Below are 27,986 nucleotides of genomic sequence, written 5' to 3'. Positions count from 1 at the left end.
CCATGTAACCCTTTGGAGCGAATGCATGTAGGGTTTTGAAATACCTCTTTGGCCACAATTCCCACCAGCTTCTTCCTTTCCAGATACCACAATGTTACCGGAAAAACCCATCCACAGCCTTAACTGCATTTTCTTACCTTTGACAAGAATATCCTGGTCTAAGTTCTAGGAATTAAGGCCAGGCTTTTGGAAATTGGGGAAAGCCCTCTCAACCCCCCCATAACTGCTTAAATAGTGTTCTGTTGCGAAGGATGTGTCACTGCTCTGTGCAGTAACAAGTAATGGCTAATGTCACTGCAGCTACTGATCTGCCCTCACCCTAATGCCTTGCTCTGCTTCTTGCTTTTGCTCATATGGGGGAAGACTGAAAGGGCCAAATTCAGAAGCGATGCACAAGAGCTGGAACGTGCAAGTCAGTAACTGGGGATGTGCCTAAGCTGGCAGAATCCACATGAACCAATAAAAAGTGTAATTACAGTCAGACGTCTCAGTTTTGCCACCTGATCTGTCAGTCTTCATGCAGCAGGTTCCCTGGTGCAAGTACATTTTTGGCCTTTCAATGCTGTGTGCTGGGTTTCTTGCCAGAGTGATAATCAATTTGTTCCTGTACTGCCTCTACAGTGAGGTGAATATTTTTTCTATTGTAGACCAAAGAAACTATTTTTTTAATTAACCCCTTTTTATTTTGGGTGGGAAAACATATGAAGTATGTTAAAAAATAGTACAAAGTAGTCATTAAATATACTATATGGTTTCTAGCCAACACAGGAGAAGGCACATACTTAAAAAAGGACTCTTCACTTACTCTACATTAAATACTGGTTATTAATAATTCTTTTTATTGCATGAGAAAGAAATGGTGGAAAAAGGTGCAAAGCACATTCATTTTTATTAAAATGCATCCCCTATTTTGTCAGTGCAGTTTAACTGAAGAGGTGGCAGTAGACATCTTCCATTATACAATACAAAACCATTTTCCACAGTTGTACTTTTTAACAATGATGTGCTCAAGGTTTCTAGACATGAACAGTGTAATCTTAAGCATGGTAAATGTCAGAGAGATACAGAAACCCTCTTGAACGCTAACACAATATTAGCTGGAAAAATCAGTGTCATTGCCCACTTTTGCAAAGGAGGTTAAACATAAGACTTCTTGTTGCAAAACTGTATTCATCTGCAAAGATGAAGACTATTAGAAATGTCAAAAAAAAAAGTTGCATGAAAGGAAAAGTAGTATGCAACAGTAAAGTGGTACTGTGTAATAATTTCACCCTCAAGTGATAACTGTGAATGCCCGGGGCACAACCATAACTGGTGCCTGGTGTGCATTTGACAAGGTGGTGTGTAATGCACTACACAGGTTTTATTCTTCTGGTGCACTGTACAAGAGGCCTGGTCTTCCTATAAAGTGATGTGATCAGGGCCAAGTCTAGTAGGATTTTCCTCAAGAGCCTGATCCAAAATCCATTAAAGAATATAGGTGTCTCTCCCTTGACTCTGACAGGCTTTGCATCAGGCCTCAAATAGCAATGGAAAAAAAAGTGGAGAGGGAAGCAAGTCTTCACTGCAGAAAGCAGAGTTAACTCATACCTTTGCCACACACCTTGCAGGATCATATGTAAGTGCTAGCATGGGAAGCAGGGCAATTGGGTATCTACCAGAGGTAATCTGGAGGGTGATTAATGCATTGATATTTTATTCTGACAATATGCAGTTAGTGGCATGAAGACACACTAGGACCTACATAATTGAAGTGTATGGATACTGGGATACTGCCTGTGAGTAGATCATGTACTTAATATGAATTCATTTTACTGCGTTGATTTAAAAAAAAATTAAGCCTATCCCTGCAACATGCTCAGCCATAAAACCACCACTCCCAGGGTGACAAGCATGCATGACTACAAGAGTATTATAATATTGAATACAAAGCATTGTTAGACAGTAGGTTCTCTTCATAGGTATGATCAGACTACACCCCAAGAATAACATTCACTTTAATATCTGTTCCTATGTAGGGTTTAAACAAATGACTCAACAGTAAAAAACATCCTTCACTTTCCCAGGAGGTAAGAAGAGTTTGAAGTAGTTATCCTCTTCCACAACTCAAGCAAAAAAGAGCAGCATTTACTTTCCCCTTTATCACTAAGCTCTCTGCTCCCCCACGGCCTGCTTTCTTTTATGTGCAGCAAGTAGGCCAAGGGGTTAATGTGTGCCACATCACTAAACCCCTACATCTCTGAAGACCCAGGAGAGAGAAAGTTGAGTTAGGGCTTTATGTGTCCCAGAGAGGTACGACACCCCAGCACACATGCTGGTAGATATAACACAAACAAGGTTTTGTGTAACTTCGCACCTGTCGGCCAGGCGATTACTGTTATTAGTTTTGCAGGAATTATCCACCTATCTTCCAGAACATGGTAGTAGCTATTGTGGCATCTGTACCACATATAGACGTCTTTCATATCAGACGCTATGGCCATGTGCAAATTGCACTATTCTAGGTCTCCAGGGATGAGAAATTAAGTTCGTTTTGATGCTGGATTAAGAATAAATGTGTCTGGTTATGTTTCATTCTCACTATAACCATGCTAACTAGTTAATTCTCACTTCAAGTTCACAGGGATGTGATGGGATGCAATCTATACCTTTTATTGAAGTAGTCCTACCCCAAAAAGGGTTAATTGGGGCTTACCAGCTCTCACATCTCTGCCATTGAGCTAGGCATCAATATTCAGAAGTTTTATTTCATAAATACATAGGTACTTGGACACTAGTCTTTTGAACCACAAAGGAAAGTTCAAGTAGCCTATGCATAACAGACGGTTGTTTACTTCATAAAACATTTTTAAATCACTATTTTGACATTTAAAATTAAGGGGTATAAAAGAATATGCTGCTCTCTCTTTTTATATGTATAGCAATTTACAGGCACAGCTACAGACTTAAATACAATGCAGTGTAAGAAAACATCCTGAAAAGCATTTGGAGATACTTTTGTGGACAGGTGGATATCACAGCTAATTAGAGATTTTTACAAAGCTTCTTTCGAAGAGATGAATGACCACTCAGTCCATTTTCTCTTCTTGGAAGTAATCTGCATCATTCATATATTCTTCCAGATAATCATATCTCTGCATATAAAATAAAAACCATGTCAATTAATCAAAAAGACAGCAACTGAATGAAGCAAATACATTGCTTGTTGTGCCAAGCTGAATTCATAAACAAGAGCAGCAGCACTGATTCAGAAGCAGAGAGAACCAAAGCCTAATTTGGTAAGCTTGGCTCTACTCAGATAGTTTGTCCTATAGTATTTCATGAAGCTTTAAGAAACCAAAATAATCAAGAAAAACTGATCCTGATACAGCAACACTGTGGAGGCTTACCCATGAAATACATCGTACTATCTAGGTGTACCTGCATCAGTATTGCACCATGTAGCAAATGACTGACTACTGCAGCAGCATATAATAAAATAAATACAAGAATAAAAATAAATTAGTATGTGTTACTAATAATGTTACATTGTGCATTTTGATATGACATTAATATGGGCTCATTTTGCCAAAAATATTCATGCTTTAAAAACTCATTTTAAAAGGGCCCTACTATTTCCACAGGAAGTTGTCCATTTAAACAGAAAAGCAAAAATGGGTCCATTCCAAAAGAGAGGTGGCCTGAAAGTCACATTTTTAAATGGAGAAGAATAAATGGCCAAAGAAGCTGAATTTGCTTGGAAGTTTGAATTTGAGATCCAGTGGAGGAACGTCTATCAGACAAATATGTAAGCTGGAAGTATTTTAAATGGCCCAAGCAAAGCCCTCCTTTGTCTCTGAATTACACTCTCTTTCAGCTTAAGGATTTCCCTCCTTTGGGTCAAGTTATTGGCCCTTTCCCAACAGTCAAACTCACACATTGTCACTATTAATAAAGGTTCTACAGGCCAAATTCCATTCTCAGTTACACTTGTGTAACACTGTTGCCTTCATATTATGCTTTGAATTACACCTGTGCAAACTCAGACTCTAACTGTAATTGGAACCAAATAAATTACTTTGCTGGTGCTGTGGAATAGAATCTGGCTCCCCCATCTTACCTCTCCAGCAGTGCTAAAAAGTGTAAAAATCAGTAGGGTACTTGCTTACTTTTGTGACTAAAATCAGACTGATTATTTGCAGGGAGCAGCTTTGTTCTGTAAATCGGTACTATTTCTGAGTCACTTTTCAGAGCAGAACTGCATTTTATGGGAAGTTATTACAAATCTTGCATGGCTGATGTCTACCCTTTACCATCTTGATTGAACTACAGTAGACCACAAATGCACAACATCTTACAACTTATTGCTTAGTTAAACCATGGACATTTTATTCAGCATTGCTGTCACCACCTCCTTTGATACAAAGGAATTAACTCAATGACAAATTCCATCATACCTCCTGAATCCAGCCACTCTCTTCCAATTGACTGAAAAGCCTGTCGACTGTGTCTTTGACTGGCTCATCCTGAATGCCCTCCACCTCTGTAACTGAACAGCAGCGCTGATACAACTTGAATTTAAAATGTTTCAGATTATGATAAACCCTTGTACGATTTGCGCACACACTGCCAACCTTCAAAACCTATATAAAAAAAGTGAACAAACTTGGTTATCTAAGATAAATTAACATGAAGCAACGATCATCTCGACAATAAAATGCATGGCTAAATCAGTTTGGTATTTTGAAATAATGAACTAAAACAGCCTTTGATACTATATGATTTACTCTATTTTTTAAGCAATGTAGCCCCCACATTCTTTGCACCCCAACCATGCAGAGGCAATGACCAGTGATTCAACGCAACTGCAGTTCTGTCTGCCCCTGTTCCTCAAGAACCACTATACACTGATGTGCAGAAAAAGTGAAATGCTACCAGTAGATTCACCCGAGCAACTCTGTTACAAAATTCCCTGAAGTTTAGAGGAAAACTGATTAAATCCTTTCTAGTTTATACTTACTACCTGGTGAAGTCATAAGATGTAGCCACTTCAACATTCATGGAATTAAAGTGTATGCAATAAAGTCTGGATTTATTAAGAATAAAAGCTCAAAGCCTAAAAAGCAAAAGTTATATCAGGGTCACACTAAGGATGCACAACCATTTTGGACATTCAGGAAATTTTAACAAAAAAAACCAATCTCCAGAGATGCACCAAATCCACATACATGTATGTTAACTTTTTCTTTTGCTAAAGCTATAGAAGAGTTTGACAAAATACTGGTTTTAAATACAACCACAAAAAAAAAAACGCAGTGCATGTATGGTGGCTAAGTTAACAGCACTGTGGGAACATAAATCCTTGTATTCCACACTCATCACCATTTTACACCTGGGAAGCCTCCGTGATGCAAAGATAAAGACGCTGCATTTGATGGCCTTGTATATTTAACAATATGTGACTCAGTGATATTTACAGGTAGGCAAATGGTAAGTATACATGCATATACACAAACAGGTTTTAGCAGTAATAATATTACATACAGGCAAGTACACAGATACCTATTAAATAGTTGGAACAGATTTTATGCAAAGCTGGTATTGATGAAGAATGATTATGTTCAGGTAAACATATAGGTGTTATCAAAAATGAGTAAAATTCACTATGAGACCCTCTGCATCCTTAAATCCACATTGAGATCGTCAGGGGAAGTTATGGGAGGAGTAGCAGTTCAAGTGTGCTTATGCCTCCCTTAGCTTCCATAGAAGGGAGCTTCATGCTAGCTCCACATAGGTCCATGTTTTAAGTGGCTATCAGGTCACATCAGAAGAGGGATTTATCCAGTATAAGTCGCACGGAAGGGCAGGGATTGATACTTTAGCCTATAGATTGGAGTAAAGCCTCTGGGAATAAAAAGGCCCACAGCTACATCTGGCCTGGGTTTTTCGTGGGTTTTACCTTCCCAGCCCAGCACTTCTCCTGCACATAGCTCAGGTAACTTGGGCTTTATGCAAGAGAAATGGATTTCACTTTATGGCAGTGGTTCTCAGCCAGGAGTATGTGTACCCCTGGGGGTATGCAGAGGTCTTCCAGGGGGTACATCAACTTATCTAGATATTTGCCTAGTTTTACAATAGATTACATAAAAAGCACCAGCAAAGTCAATACAAACTAAAATTTCATACAAGGACTTGTTTAGACTGCTCTATACACTGAAATGTAAGTACAATATTTATATTCCAATTGATTTCTTTTGTAAAAAATGAGAAAGCAAGCAATTTCAGTAATAGTGTGCTGCGACACTTGTATTTTTAATGCTTGATTTTGTAAGCAAGTAGATTTTAAGTGAGGTGTAAATTGGGGGTACACAAGGGAATCAGATCCTGAAAGGGGTACAGTCGTCTGGAAAGGTTTGAGAGCAACTGCTTTATGGTACACAAATAAGAGATTGACATCTTTCCAGTGCAGTACAGTATTGTTTTAGCTTGAGGTTATTTTTCTGTTTCTTGTGTGCAACAAGTACCTAATTGGCTAAGGCCCACTGCTCCTCAAAGTAGAGTGTTTAATTCAAGCTGTGGGATTCGTGATCTCAGATTGCATGTAGTTTTGCTTTGCCATATTATAGCTGCAAGATTTTCTCCTCTGAGTCATAAAGCAATGATACATTTCATTGTTACTGTTAATATTCTGAATATTTTTGTGTGTGGCTTAAGTGGTTGCTTATGGTCTTTTAAACCTTAAGCAGGCTAGATTTTAAACAAAGTCTACATCCTAGCTTTTCTGTAAGCATTTCAGTATGCGTGACTAAATGTTTACCTATGTGAGTGGTCCCAGATACTTGACATCATTTTCCACAGCAGAGGTTGGTACTTGCTGTATTTATTTTGTTGGCAATTACTAGATAGATAGCTGAAATTTAGGACTAATTTTCAACGGAATTCTCTAATTCCAGTCATTAAAAATACAGGGCCAGATCTTCAGGTGATGTGAATGAGCATAACTTCAGTGGGAACACACCAATTTAGGATCTGTCCCATATGCAGTGATTGCAAGTACACTGGCTTGAGGTCCAGGATTTGCTAGGGCTGTGATTCTGCAAGTGACTGCATGTGAGCAGACAGCTGCACCCACATGGAGATCCACTGTTCACCCACCCACAACAAACTGCAGGATTAGGACTGATGTTTGGGTCCCAGTGGTACTGCAAGAGTTCAAGACCAGAAACAGCTGTAAAGGTTGAAGCCCTAAAATTCTATGCCTCAAAGAATGCTGTAAAAATCACTAGAAATCTGGGGAATCCAGCTTCACTTACTGCACCATCCCAGAATACCCAACAATCAAGAGCTGGATTATAGATATTTATGGAGCAGTTGAAAATAATGTGTATATTCACTGCATTCACTATCCAGCTTGTTGCATTCAGCATAATATTTTTGTATTAAACTAATTCAAAATCTTTTTTTTTTCATTTTACCTTGAAGTTTCCCCAATATGGTACAATTTTAATATTACAATCTACACTTTGTATCTGAAAACATTTCACTTTTTTTAAGCAAGAAAGACTTTGTTAAAGTTACCAAAAGCTTCTTTAGAACTCAAGCCTTAGAAAAAGTTTATATATTGCATTCATTCTAATGATAATTTCAGAGATCTCACTGACTTTTCCCTAATGCTTAATTTATCTGTGTTGGGTGGCTCTACTGGCCAAACTTGTTAAGCCTGTTGATGTGGAATGCACAGAGTGACTTGACCACAGAGGAGAAGAATGAGAAAAGAGACACCGCAACTGTCATGTTTACTCTTAATATAAACAATGTTACTACCAAGTTGGCAAGCAGAAGACCCGGTCCAGATAATAGGGCACAAGGCAGCAAAGCAAAGCACTGACATCTATAATGCTAAACTACATATGACATCTTGGCCTAACCAAGGAGGGGGTAGGAAAGAAAAAGAAGACTATGCACAAAAACAAAAAATAGTCACTGGAAACCTAAGTAAAACAACAACCACACCCACTGCCAATGGTATGACAAGAAAAAATCCAGAGATCACAGAAAAAGGAAACTGTACTTGTTACAGTTTAAGGGGATGTGCTGAGATGCAGAAGAAAGGATTGAAGTGAAGTTTTCATCCTCTCTCTGGGGTGCTTTTATATAGTTTTTAAAAAAAACCCAAATTGCATAGTACCATCCATTCTGATCCACTGAGGCTGCACTGACTTTTCCTTCAGTTATTTTCCTGATGTGCCAGTTTAGCATTGTGCTGTCCTCCTGCAGTTAAGCTAATTACCATGAGGCCAAAGACAGGACATTTGGGTCAACAAGCTGCAGATGAAACTTCCAGCACTGTACTAGTGAGCAGCACCCATTACTGGCCAGATTATGGATCACCACAGGAACAAGGAGGTAGTGTGGGCAGCTTCCAAGGAGCCATTTTACAGTAGCAAATGGGGCAAATCTAGTGTTATGTAACATTCCCTGGTTTGTTTTGTGGCCTCTGAACTAGAACGTACTTCCTCCTCATTCCCCCAAAGGATGCATTTTTTGCAGGTCAGGATACACTATGATGGTTAAGTGTTAAAGAAAAAAAAATCTAAGCTCCAGCCTTTTGATATTGAGTAGTCCAACCCAAATTGAGAAGATGAACTGTAATGAAAGTAACTCTATAAATTCAGTCTGGCATTGTACATCTGTTCCAATTTTTAAAATGGCTTGTGCTCTTAACTGGGATAACAGGCCATCCAGGAGGTGCCCCAGTAAAGAAGATTCTGTTTGGTGACACATGCAAGACCTGGGAACTGTGGAAACTTATTCTGCTGAGATGTGCTGTATGCCATGGGTCCAGGGATTAGTCAAAGTTTTGTCTCTGTATCTTTGTGAACTAGGGATTACATTCTAGCTACATGGGGGAGGGTTATCAAGCTTCATCCAGGAACTAAAGTCAGTAGCAGTTGATTATTAAAGATCCCACGATAGGAAAACAACTCTAGAGAAGAACAAACAAATTGCATATAGACTAACTCCTCACTTGACGTTGTAGTTATGTTTCTGAAAAATGCAACTTTTAAGTGAAACGATGATAAACAAATCCAAATTTTCCCATAAGATTTAATGTAAATGCGGAGGGATAGGTTCCAATGAAAATTTTTTGTGACAGACAAAAGGTATTAAATACTGTACAGTACCGTACTGCGGTTGGGAAGTGCCCCTGGCTTACCCCACACAGGCACAGCCCACCGCAGGCAAGGACGCTAAGAAGCACCTTTGCAGCAGCAGCAGCAGCTTCCCAGGAGCAGAACAGGCGCCGACTTTGCCCAGGGATGCTCCAGGCCTGCCTCTTCCCATCCCACTCCAGGCCCACCTCTTCCCACCCCCACTTCACCTCCTCTCCGGAGCATGCCACATCCCTACTCCTCCCCCTCCCTCTCAGCGCTTCCCTGCCACGAAACAGCTGTTTGGGGGCGCTTAGGACTTTCTGGGAGGGAGGAGGAGGAGTGGAGATGCAGCATGCCACCAAACAGTTGCTTGGTAACAGGGAAGCACTGGGAGGGTGGGATAGGAGGCGGAGAAGAGGAACTTGTGCAATGCTCCCTTGTAAAGTCACTGCTCTTCCAAAGAATCTTACAAGCAGTGGACAGAGCAGGCAGCCAAACGACGTTAAGGGAGCATTGCACAACTTTAAACGAGCATGTTCCCTAATTGAGCAGCGACTTAACTTTGACAAAATGTTAAGCGAGATGACGTTAAGCGAGGAGTTACTGTATTGATTGAGGCTCGGCTCAAGAGGCCCAGCAGACACAGTCTGAATACAAAGGGTCAGCCTGAACTGGCTGAGTATTCCTCAAACTGACATGTGATTGTAACCAAGGGGGAAAAACCCTGCTGGATGGGTTTGAAGAACTGGAAACTTACTAGGGTTTCCATGTGATGCGTAACACCTTGTAAGCTTATTATTCATATAGACCAGGGGTCGGCAACCTCTGGCACGCGGCTCGCCAGGATAGGCACCCTGGTGGGCCAGGCCAGTTTGTGTACCTGCCGCATCAGCAGGTTCGGTGGACTGCAGCTCCCACTGGCCTCGGTTCGCCATCTCAGGCCAATGGAGGCGGCAGAAAGTGGCGCGGGATGTGCTGGCTGCAGCTGCCCGCCACCCACATTGGCCTGGGACAGCGAACTGCAGCCGGTGGGAGCCGTGATCGGCCTAACCTGCCGATGCAGCAGGTAAACAAACTGGCCTGGTCCGCCAGGGTGCTTACCCTGGCAAGCTGCCTGCCAGAGGACGCTGATCCCTGATATAGATTGTTTTATTGTTTTTTGGTATGTTAACTCTGTAATGCTTTTGTCCTAAAAATAAGCATACTGTGTCTGTGATAGCTGGCTGGTCATTAAGAGCATGAACTGCAGGTTCTGGATTCAGGTCAGATGTGCTGGGACAAATCACAGTAAACTGCAGGACTGAAAGCCTAAATCCCTGGTTTGGAGGCCCAGACCTAAAGGGGCATCACCCACTGAGGAGTGATGGCTGGAGTAACATGATATAAAGAGGCACCCTTGAGCAGATGATAAAGTGAGAACCACGACACTTTTTACTGACTTTTTTCTGGTCCTAAACATCCTTGTCCTCAATAATTCATTACCTCCTTGAGTTTAGGTGGGGGTTTTGATGTCTGCCCTTGGAGACCCGTGTGCCTTCCGAGGGCAGCAATACAAGATTTACGATTGGACTGTAATACACTCTACACTGACTTTGTCCTCACAGGTCATTAGGATTTATTGCTGTCCTGTGACAGATAAAGCAAAAGAAGAAAACTAGATTCAGGGACTTACTCCCATCACCCTGGTATAGAATAGCTCAAATCTGTTAACTGTCAGGCACACTACAAGGCTCATCTATTTTCTCAGGTTTTCAGTGACCTGCAAGTTATAGTCTGTCTGATTATTTGATTTAAATTTTGTGGATTGGAGTAAGTATGGATAGGTTAACTAGCTAAATGGAATTAATTTCTTTATTTTTAAATATCTATGCAAGTGCCTAGAGCTTTAGGATAGGTGATTTCAAATATGAATTTAGAAGAAAAGAATCAAGTTTTGCAATTTACAAATGATGCTAAAATAGTGTTGAAAATTTGTTCAACAAACTGTGAAAGATATGGATTAATAAAATTCAAGAAGTTCCCTATAAAATCAGATTCAAGTAATCTAACAGAGAAATTACTAACTATGCTTATAAAAGAAATATTGATATTCTATAGAACAGTATTTTTGGAGGAGACTTCATAGAAGGTGTAGATAAACCTGAGATCATGCATGAAATTTAATATTAATTTTCCATTTTATGGTGGAAATATATGTGTAGTGTTTTCAACCAGGCACTGGTCAATCAATAATTACTTGCTTCCTTCTACTCAAGGTTCTTCCAAGGTTGTAGCTCCAGTAAGGTGAAGAATGATGGTGAATAAAGATTCAAACATCTAAATTCAGGGCAACTAAAAAACCCAACCCCATGCACACCACCTTGGGGGATTAGTTACGATGATGAGATCATCTCTCATTATTTCACCATCTGAAACGTACAAAGCACCAACCAAGAACACAAAAGAATTAAAAAAAAAAAATTACCTGTTTGTCATCCAACATAAAGTCATCGGTTTCCAAAGTTCTATAGTTGTACAGCTTTCCTGACAGCAACACAGCAAACTTACAGTACCGATGCAGTTCACAAGCTTGACAGGATCTATTTATTGGAGTTTTCATTACTATGCGGACTTCAGGGTAACAATCCACTCGCTCCTACAAAGACGTATTACATAAAACTCTTCAACAGGATATCCCCTAAACCAGGAGTCTCAAATTCAAATGACCACGAGGGCCATATGAGGACTAGTACATTGACTTGAAGGCCACATTACTGACACCACCCCCCCACCACCCTCGGCCTCGCCCACACTCCATCCTTTCCATGAGGCCCTGCCCCCCCTCTTCCCTGCCCCCATTCCAAACCCTTCCCTGAGATCCCCACCCCAACTCTGCCACCTCCCTGCTCCCAGCGGGTGCAGGAGGGGTGTGGCAGGGGCTCAGGGCAGGGAGTTGGGGTATGGGGTGCAGGAGGGGTGAGGGATGCGGCAGGGGGCAGCAGGGGGCTTAGGACAGGGGGTTGGGCTGCAAGAGGGGCTTAGGACAGGGGGTTGGGCTGCAAGAGGGGCGTGGGGTGCAGCAGGGGGCTCAGAGTGTGGCAGGGAGCTCAGGAAGGGGGTGTAGGGTGTGGCAGAGGGTCAGGGTGCAGGAGGAATTTGGGGGGTGGGCTCTGGCCCGGCATGCACCAGGGGCAGGGTAGACTCCTTGCCTGCCTGCCTGCCCTGCCAACCCCCTCCCCTTCCAGGAAGCAGCTGGAACCTGGGGGAGGAGGGGCACAGGGGTCTGTATGTTGCTGTTTCTTCGGGCATCACCCCCAGCAGCTCCCGTTGGCCGGGAATGGGGAACCGCAGCCAATGGGAGCTGCTGGGGCCGCTGCCTGAAGCAAGAGCAACACAGACCCCTGTGCCCTCCCCCCTCCGTCTCACGTTCCGGCCACTTCCCAGAGCAGCGCAGGGGCAGGCCAGAGCAGGGAGGGAGCCTGCCCTTTCCCTAGTGCGCATCGGGCCAGAATCACTTTAGGCAAATGCTGTGGGAGGGCAGGGGGGCCACGAGGAGCTCGCGGGCTGCAGAAAATAACCCCGTGAGCCGCATGTTTGAGACCCCTGCCCTAAACCAAGGCAAAAACTCTTGACTACGAGATGCTGAGTGCCCTCAACTCCAATGTCTTTGGAGCACTAACCAACCCCATTCATATTTCCATTTTTCACTTTATTTGATCATATTTCAACTATTCTCCTCATTCATATGCATGCGACTGAATTATTTCACACTGATTTCATATTATAAGTTGTATGAACTACATTATGAATTTCTTGGAAGATATAAAATTTTTGTACTGGTTTGTTTCTTTAAAAGAAATCTGCAAAAATTTATTGTGACAATAACTGTCAAAAGATATTCTTTGAAGTGTATGTGTGGGGCATTTACCGAAGTCAGTGGAACAAGCATTAATACATCTTTCAGAGCAGAATGTAGCTAGAAATACAGGAAAGCAGCCATGATGTATTTACACACTACCCCTCAATATTCAGATGTGTATTAGCATGTAGTTTGTGCACCTAACTACTGGATACACATACAAGAATCATAGCTAATTAAACTATGCAGAAATGCCTGCATACTAAGGGGCAAGATCATGCCCCAAAATATGGAAAGAAACAGTTATTAGGATTTGTATTTTCAGTTAGGAGTGGAGTATATATATTTTTTTGACACCTGGAGCCACTTTATTGACCAAGACAGAAGCTAGATACCTTATATCGTTCTTTCCAGCGACTTCTAGAGATTAAATTTTCAAGACGAGGTTGAATAAAGCGATCATCCAAATAATGGAGTGAGGTTACCATTTCTTGTGCATATCTCTTTTGCCTTGTTCCATCTGTTCAAAGAAAGAGTCACTAGAATAGAATATATGATGTTCAGGGAATGTATGTTTTTCTTCCAGCCACGAAATCTTCACGGAGATGAGTCTACACACTGAAAAGCATCCATATAATTATTTACTGATTGAAGAACGGTAACTTCAATGATTACTAGGGATATTTACAATGAAATCTGTTGTCCAGGAAAGATACACAAATCATTAAAATTAACTTTGATATAGTCATAAAGACACCTGTCCACAGCAGGTGCTGCACAATAATAAAGTAGAATAGAAATAAAAACTCAAAATATGAATAAACTGCCCATTCAATCTGAGAACTGTTAATCTCAAAATATAACTGCTCACACTTATCAAAAGTCTGAAAAAACAGATGCTCCTGTCCTTTTCCCTACGTTTGTAATATAATTGCTTAATGAACAATTTATATTTATATTTATATTTATACACAGACCCGTTAAGTTAATTCTAAGATAAAAAGTTATGTGAAGAGGGAGTACATGATAGTAACATTACAGTATTGTAAATAACTTCAAAACATTTATTACAAACCAAGGAAATCAGAATGTTACATAAAAACGAAGTTCAAATACGTTAAACATATAAACAATTTCAACGTTCCATTCTTAGCGATGTCATACTAAAATGCACTAATCATTATTCTATTTGTGGTCACAGATTAGATTACAATGGATTTTTAAAACACATAGGTTCTCCCCCCTTCTCCTGCTCAATGATAACATCACAGAACAAATTAAAGTTGGATACCACTGGCCTATATAATCATATTTACTGATTGTTTTACCTAATTATCTTAATTACAGCTAATTTCCTCAAAAGCAGCGTATGTGCAAAATTTCAGTAAGTTTTAACTATGTGGAAAGTTTGAAGAAACAGTGCCTGTTAAGTCAATTATTAAGACAGTTGAGGACAAAAAAGTGTGACACCGTGCTAAAATGGCTCATTTAAAAAATATTTTTAACTCAAACTAATTAATAGATTTACTTGTAAGTCCTCCTATATTCATCATACACAACATCTTCCAAGAATAATGCAAAAGATTCATAGATTCCAAGGCCAAAAAGGACCAACTGTGATAATCCAGTCTGACCTCCTGTATAGCACAGGTCACAGACCTTCCCCAAAGTAACTCCTTGAGCGTATCTTTTAAAAGTGGTCAGTGATGTAAACTGTTCCAATGGTTAATTACTCTCAGTTAAAAATTTGCACCTTAATTCCAATCTGCATTTGATCGTGTTATAGCTTTCTCTACTAAACTGAAGAACTAATTATTAAATGTGTGTTCCTGAGGCAGACTGTAGTCAAGTTACCCCTTAACTTCTTCTCTGTTAAACTAAATAGACCTGTGTCTACATCACTGTAAGGCATGATTTCTAACCCCTTCATCATTCTTGTGGCTCTTCTTTGAACCCTCTTCAATGTATCAACATCCTTCTTGAAGCGTGAATGCCACAATTGGACACAATATTCCAGTAGCAGTTGCACCAGTGCCAAATAGAGATAAAATAAATTCTCTGCTTCTAATTCAAGAGTCTCCTGTCTATGCATCCGAGGATTGTATTAGCCCTTTTGGCCACAGCATTGCCCAGGGAGCTCCTGTTCAGCTGGTTATCCACCGCAACCCCCAAGTCTTTTTCAGAGTAATTGATTTCCAGGATAGACTCCTCCATCCTGTAAGCATGGCCTACAGTCTTTGTTCCTAGACGTATAAATTCACAGTTAGCCATATTAAAGTCCATATTGTTTGCTTGCACCTAGCTTACCAAGCAATCCAGATTGCTCTATATCAGTGATCTGTTCTCTGTTATTTACCACTCCTCCAGTTTTTGTGTCAACTGCAAACCTGATCAGTGATTTTGTTTTCTCTTCCAGATCATGGATACAGATATTAAATAGCACAAGGCCAAGAACCAATCCCTACAGGTCCCTACAGTACATCTACTTGATGACGACTCTCTGTTTATAATTACATTTTGAAGCAGTTTTTAATCCATTTAATGTATGCCATGTTAATTTTATATTGTTCCAGCTCTGTAATCTAAATGTCATGCAGTTAAGTATCAAAACACCTTACAGAAGTATATAACAGTATTACTTTGACCAACCAAACTTGTAATCTTATCCAAAAAAGATATCAAGGATTGGAGATGCAGGTGAAAACTCTGGTCGAGTTTAGAAGGGGGAAATCGAGCGGACGATGGAGCAAAAACATGATGAGACTGAAGGGAAAAGATCAGATTTGAGATGGAAGCAGGGCCAAAGAACGCTGAGGAGAGACTGCTGGGTGAGGAAAGTAGACGGTGGAAGCATGTGACTAAGCGAACCAGGCGGAGGAAAAGGACAGGCTAGTGAAGGAGCAAGAGTGCTCAGGAACAGGTTTGCGGAATTGGACAATGAAGAAGGGGCACAGCAGGTGGTCGCTGAAGGTGAGAAGGCAAGGAAGAGAAGCACAGCTAGCCCTATGAGGGGGGACGAGTCAATGGAGATGCCACCAAACATGAGCCCCAGGAGGATACGGCATGGGTTGCAGAGGATTGCAAGGGTGAATACGAATGGAGAGGACTTGCAGCCAGAGGGAACAGGGAATAGACAGAAGAATCGCACCGTCACCAGGAAAAGGCAGGCCTATGTGATTGGGGACTCTTTACTGAGAAGGACAGACAGGCCTGTAACTAGAGTTGATCCAGAGAACAGAAGGGTGTGCTGTCTGCCCGGTGCTAAGATACGGGATGTGAACCTTGGGCTGAAGAGGATCCTAACGGGAGCGGGAAAGAATCCGCTGATTGGCCTTCATGTGGGAACGAATGATATGGCTAGATTCTCACAGGAACATATCAAGGGAAACTATGCCAGGCTGGGGAAGATGCTTAAGAAAATTGAGGTTCAAGTAGTCTTCAGTGGGATTCTGCCTGTTCCTAGAGAAGGGCAATAAAGGTGTGAAAAGATTATGGCTATCAACAGATGGCTCAGGCAGTGGTGCTGTAAGGAGGGCTTTGGGATGTATGGCCACTGGGGGGGCATTCATGGACAGAGCACAGTTCTCTCAGGATGGACTTCACCTGAGTAAGGAGGGAAATAGTCTTCTAGGATGGAGGCTGACAACTGATTAACAGAGCTTTAAACTAGGAACTGTGGGGAGGTGGTTGGGAGATGTCCAGGTAATCTCCACGCCGGATTTTAACATTGAGAGCGAAGAAAACAAAGCAAGAAAGGATACTGTCGTGGGTAGGAGAATGGACCTATGGAGGAAGGGTAGATACAATTCTAATAGGTGATACTGGCGGTAGAACGTCTGGCCCTAATCAGGTAAAGAATGTGAGTGAAACCAAACAGCAAGAATTAAGATGTTTGTACACCAATGCGAAGAGCCTAGGTAACAAAATGGAGGAACTAGAGTTACTGGTGCAGGAAGTGAAACCTGTTATTATAGGGATAACAGAAACATGGTGGAATAGTAGTAATACCTGGAGTACAGGTTTTGAACAGTATGTGCTGTTTAGGAAAGACAGAAATAAAGGCAAAGGTGATGGAATAGCATTGTATATCAATGATGAGGTAGACTGTAAAGCAATAAGAAGGGATGGAATAGATAAGACACTCTGTCTGGGCAAAAATCACATTGGGGAAGAAAGATACAAGAGCCTCCCCTGAGATAGTGCTTGGGGTGTGCTATAGACGGCCAGGATCTTATCTGGATACAGACAGAGACCTTTTTAATGTTTTTAATGAAGTAAATACTAATGGGAATTGTGTGATCGTGAGAGACTTTAATTTCCCAGATATGGACTGGAGGACAAGTGCTAATAATAGGGCTCAGATTTTCCTAGATGCAATAGTCCATGGATTCCTTCACCAAGTAGTTGCTGAACCAACAAGAGGGGATGCCATTTTTTATTTGGTTTTGGTGAGTGGTGAAGACCTCATAGAAGAAATGGTTGTAGGGGACAACCTTAGTTCGAGCGATCATGAGCTAATTCAATTTAAACTAAATGGAAAGATAAACAAAAATAGATCTGTGACTAGGGTTTTTTATTTCAAAGGGGCTAACTTTAAAGAATGAAGGAAATTAGTTAGGGAAGTGGATTGGACTGAAGAACTTGGGGATCTAAAGGTGGAGGAAGCCTGGAATTACTTCAAGTCAAAGTTGCAGAAACTATCAGAAGCCTGCATCCCAAGAAAGGGGAAAAATTCATAGGCAGGAATTGTAGACCAAGCTGGATGAGCAAGCATCTCAGAGAGGTGATTAAGAAAAAGCAGAAAGCCTACAAGGAATGGAAGATGGGAGTGTACAGCAAGGTAAGCTACCTTATTGAGGTCAGAACATGTTGGGATGAAGTTAAGCTAAAAACTATGTAGAGTTTTCCCATGCAAATAGTAAAAGGTTCTAGATCCATATAAATAAGAAGAAAACAAAGAAAGAAGAGAGACCGCTAAACACTGAGGATGGAGTGGAGGTTAAGGATTATCGAGGCATGGCCCAATATCTAAACAAATACTTTGCCTCAGTCTTTAATGAGGCTAATGAGGAGCTTAGGGATAATAGTAGGATGACAAATAGGAATGAGGATATGGAGGTAGATATTACCACATCCGAGGTAGAAGCCAAACTCAAACAGCTTAAAGGGACGAAATCAGGGGGCCCAGATAATCTTCATCCAAAAATATTAAAGGAACTGGCACATGAAATTGCAAGCCAATTAGCAAGAATTTTTAATGAATCTGTAAACTCAGGGGTTGTACCGTACGACTAGAGAATTGCTAACATAGTCCCTATCTTTAAGAAAGGGGAAAAAAAAGTGATCCGGGCAACTACAGGCCTGTTAGTTTGACATCTGTAGTATGCAAGGTCTCGGAAAAACTTTTGAAGGAAAAAGTAGTCAAGGACATTGAAGTCAATGGTAATTGGGACAAAATACAACATGGTTTTACAAAAGGTAGATCATGCCAAACCAACCTGATCTCCTTCTTTGAAGAGGTAACAGATTTTTTTAGACAAAGGAAATGCAGTGGACCTAATTTAGCTCGATTTCAGTAAGGCATTTGATACGGTTCCATATGGGGAATTATTAGCTAAATTGGAAAAGATGAGAATCAATATGAAAATTGAAAGGTGGATAAGGAACTGGTTAAAAGGGGACACTACAACGGGTCATACTGAAACGTGAATTGTCAGGCTGGAGGGAGGTTACTAGTGGAGTTCCTCAGGGATCGGTTTTGGGACCAATCTTTTTATTACAGACCTTGGCACAAAGAGTGGGAATGTACTAATAAAGTTTGCGGATGACACAAAGCTGGGATGTATTGCCAATACGGAGAAGGACCAGGATATCATACAGGAAGGTCTGGATGACCTCGTAAACTGGAGTAATAGTAATAGGATGAAATTTAATAGTGAAAAGTGCAAGGTCATGCATTTAGGGATTAATAACAACAACAACTATTGTTATAAGCTGGGGAGGCATCAGGTGGAAGTAACAGAGGAGGAGGAGGACTGCAGAGTACTGGTTGATCACAGGATGGCTATGAGCTGCCAATGTGATATGGCTGTGAAAAAAGCTAATGCGGTCTTGGGATGCATCAGGCAAGGTATTTCCAATAGAGATTGGGAGGTGTTAGTACCGTTATACAAGGCACTGGTGAGACCTCATCCGGAATACTGTGTGCAGTTCTGGTCTCCCACGTTTAAGAATGATGAATTCATACTGGAACAGGCACAGAGAAGGGCTACTAGGATGATCTGAGAACTGGAAAACTTGTCATATGAAAGGAGACTCAAAGAGCTTGGCTTGTTTAGCCTAACCAAAAGAAGGCTGAGGGGAGATATGATTGCTCTCTATAAATATATCAGAGGAATAAATACCAGGGAGGGAGAGGAATTATTTAAGTTCAGTATCAATGTGGACACAAGAACAAATGGATATAAACTGGCTATCAGGAAGTTTAGACTTGAAATTAGATGAAGGTTTCTAACCATCAGAGGAGTGAAGTTCTGCAACAGCCTTCCAAGGGGAGTAGTGGGGGCAAAAGACATATCTGGCTTCAAGACTAAGCTTGATATGTTTATGGAGGGGATGATATAATGGGATAGCCTAATTTTGGCAATTAATTCATCTTTGACTATTAGCGGTAAATATGCCCAATGGCTTGCGATGGAAATTTAGATGGGGTGGGATCTCAGTTACTACAGAGAATTCTTTCCTGAGTGTCTGGCTGGTGAGTCTTGCCCACATGCTCAGGGTTTAGCTGATCGCCATATTTGAGGTCGGGAATTTTCCTCCAGGGCAGACTGGTAGAAGCCCCAGAGGTTTTTTACCTTCCTCTGCAGCATGAGGGACTTGCGGGAAGGTTCGCCGCACCTTGAAGTCTTTAAACCATGATTTGAGGACTTCAATGGCTCAGACACAGGTTTGATACAGAAGTAGGTGGGTGAGATTCTGCGGCTTGCATTGTGCAGGAGGTCAGACTATTTAATCATAATGGTCCCTTCTGACCTTAAAGTCTATGAAATCTATGACATGAACTATTTTCCATAAATCCATGCTGAGTGGCATTAATTATATTTAATATAATTCTTTATTAATCAAGCCTCATATCAGCCACCGCAAAGGACAAATCCCTGATACAGAGAGGAACTCATCCAGATTTCAAAATACGTTCCAAACCTAAAAGAATTAAGCCCTACAGCACTCTTCTTAAGGTTTGTCCACAGTGACTTTGTACAGCGCCCTAGCCTTCTGCACACTATTGTACCCTGGCTCCACTGTGATGCACAAAACTCCACCAAATCCTGTAGGAACCTAAACTCAATCAGTGTCTAAGTTCTCCCTAGAAGCCCACGTTTTCCCCTCTGAGCATGCACACTGCTGCCTTCCCTCAGCTTCTGGATACCTATCTCCCAGCGTAAGTGCAAGGGCAATTCACAAACAGGGAAAGACAGATATTGATCCACTTAAGTCATATGTGGGGCCCTAAAAGTTAGGCATTGCAATGCTGAGCACCATGGCACCTAAGGGCAGGTCTACACTTCAATGCAGTTGTGCCACTGTAATGCTTTAATGAAGATGCTTTAAGCCGATGGGAGAGCTCTTCTGTCAGTTTAGTTAATCCACCTCCATGCGAGGCGGTAGCTACTCTGGCAGGAGAAGCTCACCAGCACTTCAGTCAGTACAACTAAGTCGCTTGGGGGCATGGATTATTCATGCCCCGAGCAATGTAGTTAAACTGAAGTAATTCTGTACTGTAGACTAGGGCTAAGTCCCTTTGTGGATCCCACTCAGAGGCTTTGTCTACACCAGGGGTAGGCAACCTATGGCACGTGTGCCAAAGGCAGCACGCGAGCTGATTTTCAGTGGCACTCACACTGCCTGGGTCCTGGCCACCGGTCCGGGGGGCTCTGCATTTTAATTTAAATTAAGCTTCTTAAACATTTTAAAAACTTTATTTACTTCACATACAACAATAGTTTAGTTATATATTATAGACTTATAGAAAGAGACCTTCTAAAAACATTAAAATGTATTACTGGCACGCGAAACCTTAAAATAGAGTGAATAAATGAAGACTAGGCACACCACTTCTGAAAGGTTGCCGACCCCTGGTCTACACTGACAATTGAATAACAAGGCTTGTGTCAGTGTTAAAAATAGGTGTTAAAAAACAAACCAAAAACCCACACCCAAAAGACAAAAGTTTTGTGTATGAAAAGCACCAGCATGAACAGCGCTCCTGCCGACAAACAGCAGCTACACTGCCTGCCTTTTAGCAGCATGGCTGTGCCGCTAAAAGGGGTGTAGTGTAGACAAAGTCTAAATCTCTACACAGCCAAACCCTTAGATTATTCTCTGTACTTCACAGATGGAGTAAACTGAAGCAGAGAAAGGTTAAGTGATCTGCTTAAAGCCACACAAGCAAGTCAGTGGCAGAACTGGGAACAGAACCCAGGAATTCTAGTGCCCAGACCCACACCAACTACCAAACATGACTTTCTTACGCATAAATACCATAATATTTTACCCCATAGGCATTACATTTTCTGCCAGGTAATGTTACTTACCGTACAATGAGCTCAAAAAAGTGTCATCAATTGTGTTGATGAGGAAAGCTTTTACAACTCTTTGGAAGTGGACATAATGGTCACAGCGAGAGACTGGAAAAGAATGCAACCAGATAAAGCAATTAACAGTGTAAAAAAGCCACACAAGGAACAAATTACATACAGACCACACACGTTTCATGCAAAATTTGATAAAGATCTACCTAATCTCAAAAACGAAATACAATTTTTTTAAAGTAATTTTTCAATTATTCAAAATTTCAATTCAATAAACTTCAAAAGTCCTCTGTTTCCTTACAAGAACTTTCATTTAAACAGTGCCTTTCATCCCAAACAATATCAAAGAACTTTACCATCCAAGCTATACATGTGCGTGTGTGTACACACACACACACACCCTTCCACTAGCTGATTATACCTTGGAGACAGGGGTTTAACACAAATTCTCTTGAACAACACATGGCAATAACACAGTATTGTTAATGACAGAAAGCAAAGGATACTGTATCCAAGAGAAACTGCAGGAGGAACGTTAGGTAGCTACCCAAGAATAGTAATTACCAACAACAGAATTCAGCCAGAACACTAGGGTTAACTTGGCTGACTTTGAAGAATGCAGCAAAAATTTTAAGAACCACAAGAAGCCAGAAGTTTCATGTTTCAATAGGAATTTGATACCCAACATTAGAGGCTGAATAATTTACTTCACCTCTAATTGAAAATACATTTATAGCACCTTACCAACCCCCTGCAAAACAAAAAACCACAACAGTAAGATAAAGGAATAAAATGATTGAGTGTTGTTATGGAAGCTACAATGCCTCCACAATAAGCTACAGCATTTTTTAATTTCAATTTTCTACTTTCAAGCTATCATGCACTTTCACGCTATTTTGAGCTAATATAGACAAGTTCTAATAAACACCAAATCATGGGTTTACAAGCAAAGTATTCATATCAACTTGTGGCCTATTTTAACCTTACAGCGTGGAATGTAATAGTCCAGTAATTGGAATTTTGATGTAGCCAGTTCTTTCCCTTGTGGTTGGTTTTCATCCTCAGAATGTTCTGCACATTCTTCCTCATCCTCAACTATAAAGTCTTTCATACTATCATCATTATCATCAATGTCACTGCTTTCTGTTGGTGTGAGGGGTAAATGATAGGATGATTCTTCTATTATTTCCACATCATCATCATCATCATCAGAATCCTAAGTAAATTAAAAACATCTTAGAACAATCATTTGAATACTTCTCCTTTGAAATTTTCAACAACATTTGCTTAGTAAAATATGCAATTTTGTGTGTAACACACGCACACACACACACTCTTGGCCTTTGAATATTGCATGTTCAATTAACAAGAAAAGAGATTTCAATTGACTAACAGTCCAAACAAGAGAAAGTTTACTTCACATTTAATTCATATAGATCTCTGTTTCTGTGTCTGTCTGTAGCAATTTTCTTAGCTCTAGAAGTCTAAGCTACCTCAATTAGGTGGCATGTTCCTCCATTGAGGAGGTTTGGCAGCCCCCTCCAATATCTCCGTCAAGTCCTTTTAAAGAAAAGGAATTTTAAAAGAAAATAAAAAATTATGGGAACATATCCTTAACTATTTGGAGAAGATGGACAGATGTGTTCTAATGAGTTCAGTCTTTTGGCTGACTATGAGAACAAACAAAAAGGAGCTCTTCAGCCCTTGGCAATAAAAAAAAAAAAAAAAAAAAAAAAAAAGAACCCCAAACTGAAGGCATCAGGGACAGTACCATTGCATAGTTGCAACATGCATTTGCAGAAAGTGTAGGGGATGAAGCTCTTGCAACTTTTGGGGAGCCCCCAATCTATCTTGAGAATAAAATTCTGTGAGGTGATATGTATGAAAAAACAAAGTATTAAATTTCAAAGGTAAAAACATACCCCACAATATTTACTATTACTGGATGCCCGGGCTGAACTTTGTCTTGCGAGTTCTTTCAGTTTCATTAGCTGCTTCTGTTTTCTATTAGTCAAGTCGTCTTCTGCAGTAGGGGTTTTATATTGTTCCTGTTCCTGAGAACACTCATCTTCATCCATTATGCAATAACGTTTAGCAAATACTTTTCTAACAGGGATGTCACTGTCATCACTCCTGTCACTGTCATACATTACAGATGTGCTTGACCTCTTACGCTTCCCTGGAGTGATGCACTCATCCTCCACATCCTCTACGACTGCGTCATCATGGCCTTTCTCCTCATGATCTGTAAGATTATACCTCTTAACCACAGTTTCTTGTTTTTCATCCACTTCGTCTTCTGAAGTAGAGGGGAGTTGTTCATCTTCTGAAGCAGATGTGGGTTCTTCATCACTGTCAAGCAATATGGTCTCTCTTTTAGTCCGCCTCCAATCAACCCGAGATTTGGATGCTGGTTCTTCTATTCTTGTGTTCCTCCTGGTTTCATACCTTCTGAAAACTGGTTTTGTTTCCATTGAAAGGCTACCACAATAATAAAAAACAAACTGTATTTACCAAAAAACCCCCCCAGAGTAGCTATGGTACCAAGATATTCAAAACAGTATGAGAGTATGCATTATTAACCTAATAAATCTATAATTAATGGTCTATTGCTTAGAGAAGCTCTCAGACAAAAGGGCTGAGCGTGCACAGCAATAATTTCGTGGTACGACATAACAATAACATTATTATAAGGTATCAAGAATCACACACACTCCCAAACACCAAGCATTAGAAAAAGAGGAAAGTCAAACCCACAAGTAAAGTGGAGGGGAAAAAAATCCCATAATTTGAAAGTTTTAATTTAAATTTTACATTTAAATGTATAATAAAGGTGTTTAATCAACCTTAACTCTGCCCCTTAGTGATGTCCAGAGGAAGGGCGTGAGTAAAAGAACTAGAATAGGAAAATACTACAAAAGACACATATCCATAACAATAAGAACAAGAGTACTTGTGGCACCTTAGAGACAAAAATGTACTTGAGCATAAGCTTTCATGGGCTACAAGTACTCCTATTCTTTTTGGATACAGACTAAGATAGCTGCTACTCTGAAACCTACGCAGAACAGAACATCTCATTTCCTTGGTAACAAAAACACTAGCATGCTTCACTCTTACTGTGCAGACTCTGGCTTCCCTATGACCATTCATTCACAGGGCCTTATGATGATATCTCTGCATTATACCCAGCACAGTGACTTTTTGACTGGGAGTTTCCTCAGTTTATTCCAAATTCATAACTCTTCAGCGCCTCAACCCCCTGCCCTGGGGTGAAACAGAGCAAGGGCTTTTCAGTCCTGAAGAACCGAGGCCACGGCAGGAGGCAGCTGAGCAGCGGAGCCCTGGGATGCTGGGACTGCAAGGAACTGCGCGGTAACTGGGGTAGCAGCTTCTGCAATGGGGGCCTCATCGGCTCAGGCGCGGAGCCCGCCCGCCAGCCGACACATCGCCTCCGTCCGCCCCAGGGCGACGGTCTTTTCCTAGGACCGTCACGGGGGCGAGGGACAAGCGCAGCTCGGACGCCTCAAACGGGCGGCCCCTTACGCGACCCCCTCCCAGCCCGCCCGGGGACGAGAGCAAGGCGGGAAGGCAGCCGGATGCCGCAGCCCCGGAGGCGCGGCGGGGAGCTGCCGCCGGCTCGATGCGCTGGGAGGGGAGGGACGGCCCCGCTAATAGCCCAGCCCGGGGCGCACAGCGCCGGCGGGCAGGTTAAACCGTCAGCGCCCCGCGCAGGGCTAGTCCCTCCGGGGGGGAGGGGCGGGGGCTTTCTCGCGGCAGCCCAGACAGGACACCGCGCGCGCCCCCCCGAGGGGAGGGGGTCAGATGGTGCCCCCCCCGTAACGCACATTTAAAGGCTCCGGCCGCGCGCCCCCCAGGAGTCCCCGCGCCGACTGCCGTTGCTCCCCCAGCGCAACACCCAGACCCTCCCTCCTTCAAGTTCAGCGGCCTCGCAGGCAGTGATTGGCGCGTCCCGCCTGTCACTCACCCCCACTCTGTGTTGACGGAAGCGCTGGGAGGCAGTTGGAATGGCGTCGCGTGACCCGGCATGCTGCCTGCCTGGGCCAGCTGCCTGGGGCGCAGGTTGAGGTTTAGGATGATGTCACTTCCGGGGTGGGAACTGTTTCCCTCCTAGGCAGAAAGGTCCCAGGGTGCTGGGTGGGAGGGAAGAGGCTCTTGGCCTGGCTGTGACTGGCACTGGGTTGTGCAGGGTGGAGGGAAATATAGAGAGCGAGCACCTGGGACCAATACTAGAGCTAGGACCCTCTTGGCTCCAGCTGGGGAACAGGCTGTTGGAGCTAACCTTGTTCAGTGGGGGTAGGGAATCAGCACATCTCTGACTGGCCAAGGCAGTGGAAAAAGACCTGGGCCTGTGCAGGTCTGACCTGGAAGAGGCATGGTGACCTAAAGGAGACGGGGCTGCAGTGTTCTCAGTTGGCCCGCTATGCACATCAGCCCACATACTATGTTGAGAATTGAAGGCAGAGCATGCCTCACTTGATGGAAAGGTAAAGTAGTGGGTGTGCTTCTGCCTACATCAGAGTCCAGTGGATGCCAGGGTCCTGACCTGGCTCTGTATCTTACTGGGGGCTGTGCCTAAATTTATGCACCTGCGGTTCTTTCTCTGGCTGTACCACAAACTTCCTCTGTGGACTTTGACAAGTCATTTTGAAAGTGTAAGCTTGATTCGCCATCTCCCTGAACTGTGTATCATCATTTATACCCGTGCTAAGTGGGTGTAAATGCTACTATTGTGGTTTTGGGACTGTTTTACACCCACTGTACACCACACAGGAAGGGCAGTGCAGCCCTGTGGCTCAGTTACCCATGCCAAAGGCCTCATAGACTCAAGGACTGGAAGGGACCTCGAGAAGTCATCGAGTCCAGTCCCCTGCCCTCATGGCAGGACCAAATACTGTCTAGACCATCCCTGATAGACATTTATCTAACCTACTTTTAAATATATCCAGAGATGGAGATTCCACAACCTCTCTAGGCAATTTATTCCAGTGTTTAACTATCCTGACAGGAACTTTTTCCTAATGTCCAACCTAAATCTCCCTTGCTGCAGTTTAAGCCCATTGCTTCTTGTTCTATCATTAGAGGCTAAGGTGAACAAGTTTTCTCCCTCCTCCTGATGACACCCTTTTAGATACCTGAAAACTGCTATCAAGTCCCCTCTCAGTTTTCTCTCTTCCAAACTAAACAAACCCAATTCTTTCAGCCTTCCTTCATAGGTCATGTTCTCAAGACCTTTAATCATTCTTGTTGCTCTTCTCTGGACCCTCTCCAATTTCTCCACATCTTTCTTGAAATGCGGTGCCCAGAATTTAGGCCTAACCAGCGCAGAGTAGAGAGGAAGAATGACTTCTCGTGTCTTGTTTACAACACACCTGTTAATGCATCCCAGAATCATGTTTGCTTTTTTTGCAACAGTATCACACTGTTGACTCATATTTAGCTTGTGGTCCACTATGACCCCTAGATCTTTTTCTGCCATACTCCTTCCTAGACGGTCTCTTCTCATTCTGTATGTGTGAAACTGATTGTTTCTTCCTAAGTGGAGCACTTTGCATTTGTCTTTATTGAACTTCATCCTGTTTACCTCAGACCATTTCTCCAATTTGTCCAGATCATTTTGAATTTTGACCCTGTCCTCCAAAACAGTTGCAATCCCTCCCAGTTTGGTATTGTCCGCAAACTTAATAAGCGTACTTTCTATGCCAACATCTAAATCGTTGAAGATATTGAACATAGCCGGTCCCAAAACAGACCCCTGCGGAACCCCACTTATTATACCTTTCCAGCAGGATTGGGAGCCATTAATAACTACTCTCTGAGTACGGTTATCCAGCCAGTTATGCACCCACCTTATAGTCACCCCATCTAAATTGTATTTGCCTAGTTTATCGATCAGGATATCATGCGAGACCGTATCAAATGCCTTACTAAAGTCTAGATATACCACATCCACCGCTTTTCCCTTATCCACAAGACTCGTTATCCTATCAAAGAAAGCTATCAGATTGGTTTGACACGATTTATTCTTTACAAATCCATGCTGGCTATTCCCTATCACCTTACCACCTTCCAAGTGTTTGCAGATGATTTCTTTAATTACTTGCTCCATTATTTTCCCTGTCACAGAAGTTAAACTAACTGGTCTGTAGTTTCCTGGGTTGTTTTTATTTCCCTTTTTATAGATGGGTACTATATTTGCTCTTTTCCAGTCTACACACTGATAAGGTCAGAATATATGCTTAGGTCACCTAGTCTGATCTCCCGTATATTACAAGACATGAAATTTCACCAAGTTACGCCAGTACTGAGCCCAATAACCCGTGTTTGACTAAAACATTCCAAGAATACAGGAACTTTTTTCAATCAACTGAGGATTTTATTTTGGTTTTAAAGAGTAAT

General features: G+C 42.0%; 1 protein-coding gene across 2 annotated transcripts; it reads right to left on the bottom strand.

Annotated features, from left to right (window-relative positions):
* Positions 1-816: 816 nt before the first annotated feature.
* CCDC82 (coiled-coil domain containing 82) lies at positions 817-25,964 on the bottom strand. Of its 2 annotated transcripts, none has more exons than XM_050941701.1 (8): positions 25,555-25,964; positions 23,489-24,047; positions 22,554-22,782; positions 21,570-21,662; positions 13,368-13,492; positions 11,599-11,769; positions 4,437-4,622; positions 817-3,134 (listed from the first exon to the last, which is right to left on the bottom strand). In XM_050941701.1, the coding sequence occupies exons 1-8, from the start codon at positions 25,614-25,616 to the stop codon at positions 3,069-3,071; spliced, it is 1,491 nt and encodes a 496-aa protein (XP_050797658.1). In that variant the 5' UTR covers positions 25,617-25,964; the 3' UTR covers positions 817-3,068. The 2 variants fall into 2 exon arrangements, with proteins under 2 accessions (XP_050797658.1, XP_050797666.1); XM_050941709.1 differs by lacking the exon at positions 25,555-25,964 and adding an exon at positions 25,415-25,528.
* Positions 25,965-27,986: the final 2,022 nt, after the last annotated feature.

Source organism: Gopherus flavomarginatus, chromosome 1 (assembly GCF_025201925.1).
Source record: "Gopherus flavomarginatus isolate rGopFla2 chromosome 1, rGopFla2.mat.asm, whole genome shotgun sequence".
Taxonomy (NCBI): domain Eukaryota; kingdom Metazoa; phylum Chordata; order Testudines; family Testudinidae; genus Gopherus; species Gopherus flavomarginatus.
Note: the sequence above shows the minus strand (reverse complement) of the source record. Positions and strands in the feature narration are given on the sequence as shown.